The sequence below is a fragment of the Crotalus tigris genome, unplaced genomic scaffold, assembly GCF_016545835.1.
Source record: "Crotalus tigris isolate CLP2741 ecotype Arizona unplaced genomic scaffold, ASM1654583v1 scf7180000017568.12009008, whole genome shotgun sequence".
In the NCBI taxonomy this organism is placed as follows: Eukaryota; Metazoa; Chordata; class Lepidosauria; order Squamata; family Viperidae; genus Crotalus; species Crotalus tigris.
In genome coordinates this window covers 11,900,849-11,914,126 of record NW_024096478.1, presented here as the reverse complement: position 1 = coordinate 11,914,126, position 13,278 = coordinate 11,900,849, and the positions used below count along the sequence as shown (strand labels likewise).

Genomic DNA, 13,278 nt, shown 5'->3' with positions numbered 1-13,278 from the left:
TTTGCCCCCTCCTCATCCTAAGAAGACAAAATAAAAAGCATGTTTTCCCTGTCCAAATTCTGAAATGAGCATTTGGTTTTGGTTTTTTTACAGCAATTTATGTATCACCTTAATAGTGAGATTGGTAGCATATAAATTCAATAAATAAATACTTTCCTAAGTCCCTTACTCACACAAATTATAAAAATGGTCGTGTACTACTCAGTTAAGTCACAAGAGAAGAAAATCAATTCCTGCTCAGTTGGGTAAATGCTGTGTCTCTTCCCATTTTCCCATTCCCAATAGAAGCTAAGCCATCTTTTATCATACCAACCCAACACTTCTTTCTCCCACTCAATTTCTCTCTCCCCAATTAAAAATCTGAGCCACATTATTTTATTTTTCAAAAATAAGCTGAATCTTACAAGTTGTTTAAGTGCTCCATCCAACATATCTGAGAATATGCACGTTACATTTCTTCTTAATTGCAATTCCTCTGTAGTAGTAAGACCGAACGCTTGTCCTTTGCTATGGCAGATTTGAATTTGATTTTTTTAGTTCTCTTTTTCTGCTCTTTCCATAGTTATATCATTCAATCCATTGCTTCCCCTGTACTTTGAACTGTTTTATCTCTGCCACTGGGAACATTACATGTAACTACTGAATATCAAGGCAGTGTTTGATTACCTTGAATTCCATAACTGTTGCCTATTATTTAAAAGAGGTATTAGTATATTATTTTGGACTTACCAAAAACCTAAGCCTATTTGATAACCTATGGCATTGATGGTGTTGACAGAATTGTTTCTGAAGGTGACCATGGTTCTTAACAGGCAATTATCTCACATCATTGGTTGGTAAATTTGTCCATGTCCAACTAAATTGTTGAATATGAAGACAGCAGTTGGCTCTGTTGCTCCTAAACATTCTCTTTACTCCTTCAATGCCAAATCAGGCTGTTGGTTTCCAAGAGACAGAGAGTGATGATGGATGTCAACTGGAACACATGTAGGTTTGGAAGGATGTTATGATACGGCAATGCCCACTTGAACTTTGATGCAAAGCAGGGATTCATCCTTTGCAGTCAAGATGCTGGAGGGAGGGAGCTAAAACCTAACCCTGAGAGGCTCACTGTGAGAATTTTCATTCTTTTCAAACCAATCAATTGGATCCATCCTGACTGTATTCCAGCTACCTGGCCCATATCTATAGAGGTTGCTTAGCTACAAGTAGATTTTTATTGTGCTGGATTTGTGAATTAGCATGTCGGCATTTAAATCATACTTCTGGTTTGGATTAAAAGGCCCTCTCTCAATCTAACTTACTTTATAGTGGTATTTATGGGATAAAACTGAAAGAAGATGGATTTAGCCACATCCATATATTTCACTCTAAATATGCGGAGAAAAAAAAGATATGACACAAATGCAAATCTTAATAATAGTTACCATGTCCATTTGGAAAAAGGGATGAGAGGCATAGTGCTTGGAAATCATGTTTAACTTAGGCTTATAGGTGTTCTCCTAGCTGTCCTAACAGAACAGAAAGATATTTGGACAAAAATAAGCAAATGGCAGCCCTTCCATTTTGTTTAGTAATAATGGACTGTTTTGATATATATCTACATTTTTTTTCATAATTGTAGTGGAAAGAGAGACTGCACATACATTCTTCTTTGAGGAGCTTTAATGTGCTCCATTCCATGAGAAGTCAGACTATACAACGGACTCCAAGTTAGAAGACACAAACAAATCTTCAGTGATGTCCCTTATTCTTTTCTGGAGGGAAAAAGGTATATTCAACTGCAAGTGCCACGACAAAGGCGGCAAACCCCCATTTGAATCCTTTGGTCATTGCATCCAGGAAAGTGGCTGGTTTTGCAAAGCCACCTGAGAATCTCCATGCTTCATTGCTAGAGAAAAAAAAACAGACATAAGATGAAAAATTACACAATTTTGCAACTTTACCTTTTAGCCCACAGTTTAACGTACAATGCAGAATTTTCAATACAGAATTAAGTATCCCTAAAAATTAAAGAAGTTATTGGAATTTGATATACCCTTCTTGTATCTAGACTGACCATCACTTAGTGAAAAGGCCTCTCCAGATGTTTATTGTTTCCTGGGAAAACATGGGATGGAGTATATGCTGATATACGAGAGAGGAAGAATGGCCCCAAATAGACTTCCACCTTAGAATAAAATATATTCAAAGAATAACTATATTCCTATTTTTCCTCTAAGAACAATTATCTGTTATTTATTTAATTTATATTCCATTTTTATTATTTTTTATAAATAACTCATAGCACAAGCATACTCCCTCCTTCTATTTTCCTCCCAATAACAACCCTGTGAGGTGAGTTGGGCTGAAAGAGTGTGACTGGCCCAGTCATCTAGCCAATTTTTCATGTCTAAGGCAGGACTAGAATTCACCACCTCCCAGTTTCTAGCCTGACGTCTTCATCACTTAACCACATGTTCTCTAACACCTGGTGCTATTATTTAGAGCTTGGGGCCTCTAATCAGTATCCTCAAAGCTGTATTCACAAGCCTTCATATAATTTTCCATTACATCATGCTGTAATCACCAATCCACTTAATAGAGCTGTTTAATGAGGCAGCTGGGGGGGAGTGGAAGAACATGTTTTGAAGCTGCAGTGATTATCTTGCAATTTACTCCTTTACTAGAGATTTACTCCAAATGTTTTCAGTTGGAAATTAATTTTCACAGAACAGAGTTGCGTAAGAAATGGGATTTATGAAACCACCACTTATATAATTAGGCAATAACTAAAATTGTTATATTCAAACTACTATTACCTTCTTTCAAATGAGTACAGTTCTTCATTAGTTATGAAAATGATACAGGCAGTACATGACTTATAACCATTTGTTTAGTCATTGTTCCAAGTTACAATGGCACTGAAAAAAATGACGTATAACTGGTTCTCACGCTTACAACCGCTGCAGCAACTCTATGGTCATGTGATCAAAATTTGGGTGCGGGCAACTGGCATCTATTTATGATGGTTACACCATCGAGGTGATGTGATTGTCCTATATGACCTTCCCAGCCAGCTTCTGACAAGCAGAGACAATGCAGGAAGCCAGATTCATCGAACAACCGCACGATTCACTTAATACCTGCAGTGATTTGTTTAACCATAATGGCAAATAAGATCATAAATATTGGGCATGACTCACTTAACAACCCTCTTGCTTAGCGATGGAAATTCTGGTCCCCACTGTGGTTGTAAGTTAAGGACTATCTGTCCTGTCCTGAAAGATCATATGTGTAGGTAAAAGTATCTACACTCAAAAACAAATGCTTTTGAAGAGCACCTGGTGTCATCTGCACCTGTGTTGCATTGCATAAAGATACCAATGAAGAAAAACTATCTGAAAGCTAAAGTTCCAATTGACAAAATCTAATATTAGTATTAACAAGTACAAAAGATTGCAAAATAATGTGCAGCCAGAAAACCATTTAAAGGATAAATATCTTCTAGCAGAGCCTTAGCAACAACAAAATTTATGTTTAATTCAAATTGGATGTTATTCCAAGTATGCGCTACAATTTTAAAGAAACACTTTTTAAATTTAAGGATGCAAATTTTCTGAAGAACTGAATTGGCTTCATATAGGGCAGGCACGTCAAACTCACGACATCACGTGACATCGTGTGACATCACATGACTTTTCCCCCATTGTCGGCAATGGGGTGGACACGGTTTTGGTGTCATACATCTGGCTCACGGGCCAGGAGTTTGACATGCCTGATACAGGGAAATCAAGTTCTCTTGTGCAAGAATAGCCTCAAAAATCTTAATTATCAGCTTTTACATTTCTATTTTAAAATTTCAGAGTCAATCGACTTGGTATTTCCTAATATAGGACAAAAATGATTGGAAAACAAAGTGCTTAATGACCTATCTAGAACGGGAACTTTATTTTTTGTTTTGTCTCATAAAATGTGTTTATGAAACAAAACAAAAATAAAGTTCCCATTCTAGATAGGTGTTCCGTGGCTGACTTGAACAAATGAAGGATTACATATATGCCAACTCTTACCGAAGCCATGGATCCTTGAGACCAAGTTTAGCCAACCTTTCCTGGACATTTTGCAAGGGGGTGCCTTCTATTTTCCATTGCCTGTAATCAGGAAGCTCACCATTACCATGGCCCATAATCCTGAGAAAAGATTTGTAAAAGTAAAACTTACAAAATATATAGTGCTTGTTCATCTGGAATATTGCAAAATCAACATTGTGGAGTCCCTGATGCTCTTTCAGCTGTTTCCTTTTTCTAATTTTCTAGATGTCTTATTTTAACAGTGTTCTTACATAGTTTCTTTTGTGAGAGCTTGGGTTGTTACTTTGGTAATGGAGTACTTGTTTAGTGTGGGTTGCTTCTAATTTGCTATTTTTTTTCCTTTATTGATGGGGATAGTGTGTTGTTTCCTTCTTCCCTGTGAATACAGTTCCTGTGAAGATGATTGTTTTATGTGACTTCTCTAGTTGTTCCTTTTCATTATGATAAAGATGTCATCTACATATTAGATTCATATTTTTGGTTGAATGTGTAGAAATGCCATAATTTCTAGATGATGCATTACAGTCTCTGCTATGATTATGATGATCCCATGGATGTTCTTCTGGTTTGTTGGTATATCTGTCCATCAAAGTAGTTAGTGTGGCAGAGGCTGATGAGGTGCATGATTCTGGGAATTTTGTTCTTAAGTTTACCTGGCATATTAACACACATTCAAAAGATGTGTGTAAATGTTGTAAGCCACCCAGAGATGGGTGATAAATAAATTTAATAGATAAATGAAAATGGCAATAAAAAAGGAAAAAACAAAAAGACCACAATATATGCTCTCCACCAGCCAACACCCAGATAAGCAGGGATTAACACCAGACAAACTATCAAGCAGAAAATAATACTCTTATCAAGGAACTCCAAGGACAAAACTATACCTCCACCAACACTGGCAGAGCAAGCTACTATATATAAACAAGGAACAACCCCCACAGTCACTAGTACTGATAATAAAATGTATGCAAGCAAACAACCAAGCTCAGAGAGCACCAAGTTCAAACCTAAACTAAATATATACTCTTCTATTGAAAATCAAAATTTTCTATCATGTCCCTGCCTAACTTCCTATGACCCAGAAAAACTGCTGTGCCACATTAAAAAAATCATAATTATCTGTTGTAGTTATAACAATAAGGAATTATATCTAGCAGCATTTCAGAAAGATTGACAATTGATATATTATTTTATTTTACCCTAAGGAATAAAAGTAATGTTCTATTTGCATGCAATAATTTAATTCACTTAATAGCCTCCGAGAAGTGGCAGGCAAGGTAATGTTTCTGTTTCTATCGTTTTTGAGGCATAAGTGTTTTTATTCACATCATCTGATTAATTTGTCTGAGGTCCAACTGTCTTTTTCACTGAAAAAAAAAAGCATCAATTATATAGTTTGTTGTTTTTGGAAAATACTTTCCTCCAAAGCAATCAATCAAAATCTTGTTACAGTTACTGATCAGAATTTTATACAATTTTATGATAAGAATCACCAGACTTAAGGAGAAGTGAAATAAAAATTATTAAACAAATTCTATATTAAGATAAAACTAGCAAAATAAAAAATTTGGCACCACTACTGTAAGATTAAATATAAGAAGAATCTAAAATGGCTACTGAAACATTCACATTATAAAGGTGACTTTAAATAATTCATTGTTATATTATAAGCAATAAAGTTCAATTTTTTAGCTGAACAGAATCTTCTTCATGTGCCATTATGTAAGGAATCTTACTGTCTCAGTTTTATAGATGAAAAACCAGCATGTAGAATTAACATAGATTTTAAAAGAGCAATTTTATATGCTTGCAATGTCTTATCCTCAAAATGTGGCCTATGTCAAAACTGAGTACCATATTTTCCAGCATATAAGACGACTGGGAGTATAAGATGACCCCCAACTTTTGAGAAGATTTTCATGGTTTAGAAAGTCGTCTTATACGCCGGAAAATACGGTAGTTCAAGCAACCAGAATTTATCTCAGGAACTCTAGAAAGATTTTAAAAAATGCTTTTCATTATTTCCTCTCTTCTCTCTCTTCATAATTCCAAGATTCTGAAGGAACCGATAGATAGATATGATCTTAGGATTGCTAACTTTCAAAGATCCTGGAGCACCAAGGAACTACTACATCATTGGAAAAGGGCTGATGTAGTTCCCATCCTCAAAAAAGGGGAAAAAATGGATCTAGAAAACTACAGACCTATCAGCCTGACGTGAATACCTGGAAAGATTCTGGAAAAGATAATCAATGAATCTGTAAACACCTAGAGGCAAACAAAGTCATAACCAAAAGCCAAATGGGTTTGTCAAAAACAGATCATGCTAGACAAATCTTATTGCATTCGTTGACAATGTAACAAAATTAATAAGCCAGAGAAATACTGTGAATATAATTTACTTGGACTTCAGTAAAGTAGACCACAACCTACTATTTTATTAAAAAAAATGGATTAGACAGCATCACTACCAGATAGATTTGTAACTGGCTGACCAATCACATTCAGCATGTAGTCCCTAATGGAACTGCATCTACATGAAGGGAAGTATGAAGTGGGGAAGTATGCTCTTAGGCCCAATACTCTTCAATATCTACATCAGCGGTTCTCAACGTTTGTGTGACGGCGACCCCCGTCACACAAACGTTATGTGCATGCGCGGCGCGGCGCGCATGGGGGTGCCCCCCCGCGCGTGGCGCGCATGCCCCCCGCGTGGCGCGCATGCACGGCACGCATGCACGGCGCCGCCCCCACGCGTGGCACGCACGCGCGGCGCCCCCCCGGAGGCACGACGTCGCCCCCCATGCGTGGCGCGCATGCACGGCACCCCCCGGAGGAGTGCCAGCTCCCCACGTGCGGCGCGCATGCGCGGCAGCGCCCCCTGGAGGCGCGCTGCCGCCCCCATGCGCGGCGCGCATGCGTGGCGGCGCCCCCGGAGGGGACAAAATGGCGGATCGCCGCCTTTGGCGACCCCCGAAAAGAGGTCGATCGACCCCAAATGGGGTCGTGACCCATAGGTTGAGAACCGCTGATCTACATCAATGATTTAGACAAGGAACTCATCAAATTTGAAGACGACACCAAGCTGACAGGAATAGCCAGCACTCCAGAACATAGGCTTAAGATACAGAAAGATTTTGACAGACTTGAGCACTGGGCTCTATCTAACAAAATGAAATTCAATGGTGACAAAAGTTCTACATTTAGGCAAGAAAAAACACATGAACAGGTATAGAATAGGTGGTACCTGGCACAATAGTAGTAACTGTGAGAGGGATCTTGGAGTCCTAGTGGACAATCACTTATATATGATCCAGCAGTATGCTGCAGCTGACAAAAAAGGCAATACAGTCCTAGGCTGCATTAACAGAGGGATAGAATCAAGATCACACAGTGTTAATACCGCCTTATAATGCCTTGGTAAGACCACATTTGAAATATTGCATCCAATTTTGGTCACCATGATATGAAAAAGATGTTGAGACTCTAGAAGAAGTGCAGAGAAGAGCAACAAAGATGATTAGAGGATTGGAGGCTAAAACATATGAACAGCTGCAGAAATTGGGTATGTCTAGTTTAATGAAAAGAAGGACTAGGGTGACATGACAGCAGTATTCCAATATCCAAGGGGCTGCCACAAAGAAGATGTGGCACTTGAAAGCAGCAGCAATGGATGGAAGATAAATCTAAAACTAAAGAGAAATTTCCTGACAGAACAATTAATCAGTGGAATGACTTGCCTCAAGAAGATTTAGATGATTCAACACTGAAGGTTTTAAAGAAGAGATTGGATAACCATTTGTCTGAAATGTTATAGTTTCTCCTGTTTGAGCAAGGGGTTGGACTAGAAGACCTCCAAGTCCCTTCCAACTGTTATTCTGTTATTCTGTCTGTCACAATCTTCTTTGACACACGAGTTGTTTTTAAAGTGGCTACTGTGGAAGGAGATAGAAAACTAAACATTCCTCCCATGCCCTTTCACTAAATCACCTTTGGATCCATCTTTTCTCCATTTTTCCTCTTTTCTTATATGATAACAAATGTCATGCCACCCATTCCTCCACCATGGATGTTGAGAGCACTTGCACAGTGTTTTGTCTGGTCTCAGACTCCTGACTTGTCATCTTCAGCTATTGTTGCATCAAAATGGTTGAACCAATGTCATTGATATGCAAAGCTTATGAAGTATCACAGCAGTGCAATTTCTTCTCATCACCCAATTTTGTGATTTAAAAAAAAGCATTCCTGTAGCTTTGAATTCATTAATGGATGTTCCTGTAAGCATACTTGTTTCCAATGTCAATTAAAGTGTATATTTTCATTGCCATTTAAGAGATATTAAGTAAACAAATCCTGCATTAAAAACAGCATTTAAAACAATTCAGTAATCACTGCTACATTTGTCAATGTAAATTTATCTTAGATGCATACTTGTATACGATTTCTAAATCTTTAAAAGGCAGGCTAAATGTCAATATGTCCCGGTATAACTTTATGCCCCAGTACACGAATTACAGAGCACTATTATTTTGCCTTTCTTGCAAGGGTTAATCGTGGAGTCTTATCAATCTGTCTGATCATTCTGGAAAATAGGTTTATTAAAAGCGCAACAGGCCTATAGTAATCTATTTGCCTTCAACGATACAGTCAGTAGCTATTCAAGAAGAGAGGAAATTACTTCAAAGACATTATACCCACGACTCTCGCCTCTTAGATGAAACTTTTTTTCTAACAGAAGCAGATATTTATGGAAAGAAAAGATGGAAATTTGGGATTGAAAACAGAAAGGGACCTGCATCCAAAATAGCCCATACCTCGTATTCAGCGAGCCTTCTTCGCAATGTCAAGAAATCAAAGCGGAAACGGAAACTGGTACGGTTCGACGCCGCTAATCTACCCGGAAAAACGAATCCACTTAAGGGGGTTCCGTAGGAAAGTTCTTTCCGCCTTTTACTGACTCCGCCCCCTTCGCGGGGACTCCGACCGGCGACGCGATTCCCAGCCGGCCATAAGAGCTCTTTCCGTCCTTCCCCCTCCCCCACGTGTTTTCCCACGGGCGCGCGCAGTCGGTGGGGGGGGGGAAGGAAGCCAATGAAGGCTGTCATTGTTAGGGGCGGGCTGCTGTCCAATGGGCGGGCTCCTTCTTTCGTTGCTGTGCTTGCTGACGGGCCGGAGGCGGCTAGAGGGGGAGGGATTGAGGGTAGCGCCGGTACCAATGGTGGCGAGTGCTGCGGTGAAGAGACGCTCCTGAGTTAGCAGCGCCCGGCTTTCTGCGGTCGTGACGTTGGTAGGTAGTCGTCTCCCGCTCTCCCCGCGCTCTCGGTAGAAGGGACGGGGCAGCAGTTCCCAGGCACCTGGAACTCCGCCGCTTCTTCGCCGGACGCACTGCGAGCTGCAGTGACATCTGCCCTTTGCACCCTGGAAGCCCCCGATGGGCACTTGTCGCTTTTCCCTGGCCGGTTCGGGTTCCCCTCCTCGCCCTTCCTGCTTCCCTGATCCTCCTGAGCGGTCATTGAGCTGCCCTCCTTTTTCCTTCCACGCCAGAGCCAGCAGATTGCCACTCTCCTCTCCATCTCCTTCACGCACTCCTTGGATGTGACGAAGCTTTTCGCCCTCTTTCTTCTCCTCCTCCTCCTCCTCCTCCTCGGTCTTCTGCCAATGTTGGTTGCCTTCCTCTTTTCCGTATACGCCGGTAACAAAGTCCCGGTCCAGCTCCCGCCGATCCTGCCGCTTTTCCTCGGAGATTTCGTTTCCGGATAAATTACGACCGTCTCATAACCGTTTTCTGTTTTTAAAGTGACATTATATTTTCCTGAGAAGATGAGGCCTCTTTGCTTGTTTACAATTACAGCTTTTGCGAAGAAGTAGCAATGCACTTTTTTTCTTACTTCTCAAGGTAAAACGTAAGCCACCTTTCCAGCTACAGTTTGTTTTGATCTGGTCTGAACTCGTCCCTGAATTATTTAGTAGTCCCCGTTTCTAACCTTAAATGAGTCCCTTTAACTAACATTTCTTTCTACACTAATTGCTTCCCGGGATTTGTTGTCTTATAATTGTTATAATAAGATGAAGAATATAGTAGAATAGATATATGAATAAATGTGACAAAGAGATGTTATGTAACAGCTACAGTGCTTATACAAATATTCCTTTAGTACATTGACTCTTAAGTAAGCAAATAAACACCTACATGTAAAAACACCCTTCCCACAATATTTATTACTTCTGCTTCAATTTCAGAGATTATATAGATAAAGGAGAAAAACTATATATCCACATTACTGTATTTAGTTTCCATTAAATCTTTGGTTTGATTGGTAGACTTTAAAAATGTCAATTTCTTTTTCATGAGGAGCAGAAACTTCCATTCTATAAATCAGCAAGGGAAGTTAAGTGAATATCAGTGTTTAAGAAAGGGCATTAATTTATTATGTTTTTATGTCCTCAAGTTATTACATACAGCATTCAGAGTGTCTGCTAAGGAACATAGGATTTACAAGTCAAATTTGTAATGGCATTAAGCTGTCATGGTTATTGATGTATCTACAATATTTTGTGGATATATTATCTATAACCTTTTTGGTGGAAGCTACAAACATTTGAGTATATATATTTGCTTCCTGGTTCAGTTGAAACTAGAAAACATTGTTTATGTTATATTTGATTAATTTATATAACTCCCTGTATCCCTGTATCACATATGTGATTCTGGGTAACTTATAGAGCTAAACACACACACATATAGAGAGAGATAATCAAAATCATAACAAAAGACTGTTAAAATGATTTTAAAAAGAATAGTGTGGGGGATGTTTTGCAGTCCTGATGTTTTGCAGATTCTACATCACCATTACCAGATCCTCCTGCCAAATAGCAAATCATGTCTTCAGGTCCTTTCAGAAGGCCAGTAAATTTGGGATCAGTCTGACTTAAGGTGACTAATCCATATGTTTATGCATCTTGTTGAAAATTAGATTAATAATTAGTTATACGAGAAAAAATTTTCTCCCATCATTTTTGTGTTAAAATGTACAGAAGAATTTCAATTATGTCATTTTAATAAATTCTTAGAAATGGGAGGTTTATGATAATTAGAGATTAAAGAAAGAATAGTAAAACAGCAAGATTAAATAATACCATTTAGTTTTATTTTATTTTTTTCATATTTGATTGCTTGTTTAAAATAAGATTTGACAGATGGTTTACCTTTTCATTTCCTGGGATACGGCAACAAGATGAGAGTAAAATTGTTTTTACTCTCCAGATTTCCTTTCACATAAGATGAAAAGCCAATCAGTAGTATTTTCATGGACAAAAGGGGAGTTTCAGATATAAAATATTTCATTGAGCTTATTTATCTGTCGTATATATGGTGTTAGAGATACAGTTTAATGTTATGTTACATGTACGTACTATTTGCCCCCATTTCAGAAAAACCTTAGTTCTGCTTGGTAATAACTGATTTTAAGAGTTCTATTATTTAGTGTTTATTTTGATTTTAGTACTTCATCAATGGAAGATAGAACTATTATACAAGTTGGACTTGGGGAATGCAAATTATTTTTATTTCTTGAAATTGGACTGTTATGGTAATTAAGATATTGTACATCAGTTTGATTTGTCTCTGGACTCTAGTAAGATTGAGCAAAAGTATAGTTTTCTTAGCATGATAATCCTAAAGGACACATTATTTTTTTTACAAAGAAGATTTTACTATAAATCCCACTTGAATTTGTTTAAGTATACAGGTTTTAAGTGGAAAAGAAGCTACAATTCACTGACATTTTGACTTATTTTTTTACATGTAAAGTCATATCATAGGCGTTTTAGCTCCTTGCCTCTTTCCTGAGAACAATGCTTCAGACAAATGGACCTTGCATCTTCTAAAAACATTGTAAATAATGGACAGTATTAGATAAAAAAAGTAATGATAAATATAGAAAGCTGGCTGTGTGAGTCAGTCACTCTCTCTTAGCCCAGTCCACCTCACAGGGTGGTTGTTCTGGGAAAAATAGGCAGGAATATTACTGTAGGTATGTTTCCTGCCAAAAATATATTTTAAAGGAGGGATTAAAATATAACAACAACAACATCAACAATACTGGCAGAGTTTAAGTGCCTTGAAATGCTGTTTCTCTTCTAATATTTTCCTTTGTTTTTGTATTCCAAATTATTTTTGCTAATAATGCTATCAAAATTAAGTGTTATAAAGAAGTATCTACTGTGATAGATGAGCAGCTTGCTGGGTAGGTGACTGTGCCTTATAAGCTAGTGCATAACCTCTGCTAGACCTGTCTTTTGCCTGTCCATATTTCGGTAGCAGATGGGGGTTAGCATGTAAAAATTAGCATGGCGTATGCATTGAGAAGCTTGGATATAGGGGAAAATACATAAAACATAGTTGTACATGTTTAGTTGCATGTATCCTTTTGGATTATGAACTTTAGTCTAAAAACAATGAACTCTGTGTGCCCAAAGAGGCTTTAAACTTACTTGTCCTCAGATACTGCATATCACAAGATAATTTGTGAAATTCCTTCCAAGCCTGCAAATTAGATTGACTCTGTTCCATATGCATAGTTGAAGCAGAATGTTTCGTAACATGCTTTCTGCTCTTACGCCATGTGCTCACCATTTTAGTGTTCATATTTGTATATAAGGCCTTCTTGAAGAACAGAATTCATATTTAAACATTTTAATGATGAAAAGTCTGAATATCTTTGAAGATTAACTGTTATAGTTTCCAAAGACCTGCTAATAAGGGAACATTTTAGAGGAGAACAGTTTTATTTGTGTTATTATAACAGAATTGGAAGGGACTTTGAAGATCCTCTAGTCCAATCCCATGCTCAAGCAAGAGACTTTATACCAGGGGTCGCCAACCCCCCCGTCTGCGGACCAGTCCCAGGCTGCGGCATGCCAGCAACCAAACAAAGCCCCATCGTGAGATGCAGACAGCACACAAAGCCATACTCCCTCTGGTCCACATAAAAAAAACCTCTCCACGGAACCGGTCCCTAGGGCCGAAAAGGTTGGGGACTTTTGCTCTATACCATTTCAGACAGGTGGCTGGCCAGTCTCTTCTTAAAAGTCTCCAGTGATGGAGCACCCACAACTTTTGACAGCAAGCTATTCCACTGGTTGATTGTTCTCACTGTCAAGGAAATTTCTCCTTAGTTCTAGTTTGGATCTCTCTTTGACT

General features: G+C 38.4%; 2 protein-coding genes across 12 annotated transcripts in view; one reads left to right on the top strand and one right to left on the bottom strand.

Moving 5' to 3' along the window:
- Positions 1-359: 359 nt before the first annotated feature.
- NDUFB3 (NADH:ubiquinone oxidoreductase subunit B3) lies at positions 360-9,041 on the bottom strand. Of its 2 annotated transcripts, none has more exons than XM_039354028.1 (3): positions 8,891-9,041; positions 4,053-4,172; positions 360-1,891 (listed from the first exon to the last, which is right to left on the bottom strand). In XM_039354028.1, exons 2-3 carry the CDS (start codon positions 4,166-4,168, stop codon positions 1,735-1,737), a joined length of 273 nt encoding a protein of 90 aa, XP_039209962.1. In that variant the 5' UTR covers positions 4,169-4,172; positions 8,891-9,041; the 3' UTR covers positions 360-1,734. The 2 variants fall into 2 exon arrangements, with proteins under 2 accessions (XP_039209962.1, XP_039209955.1); XM_039354021.1 differs by lacking the exon at positions 8,891-9,041 and adding an exon at positions 8,067-8,104.
- A 152-nt stretch (positions 9,042-9,193) lies between these two features.
- The window catches only part of FAM126B (family with sequence similarity 126 member B), a 51,674-nt gene continuing 47,589 nt past the window's right edge, over positions 9,194-13,278 (top strand). For 2 of the 10 annotated variants that reach the window (XM_039353943.1, XM_039353967.1), the window contains exons 1-2: positions 9,199-9,363; positions 9,621-9,972. The gene's annotated coding sequence lies outside the window, so the exon portion shown is untranslated. Of the gene's footprint in view, positions 9,364-9,620; positions 9,980-10,896; positions 11,011-13,278 lie in introns of all 10 variants that reach the window. The other 8 variants (XM_039353937.1, XM_039353991.1, XM_039353948.1 and 5 more) reach the window with 7 other exon arrangements.

Bases quoted from the DNA above. Each gene is read 5' to 3' on its own strand.
- NDUFB3 (XM_039354021.1), bottom strand. From the start codon at position 8,089: ATGGAGAAAAGATGGATCCAAAG. The intron at 4,173-8,066 runs GTGATTTAGTGA...ATCTTTTCTCAG, and splicing joins GAGAAAAGATGGATCCAAAG to GATTATGGGCCATGGTAATG. The intron at 1,892-4,052 runs GTAAGAGTTGGC...TTTTTTCTCTAG, and splicing joins CTCAAGGATCCATGGCTTCG to CAATGAAGCATGGAGATTCT.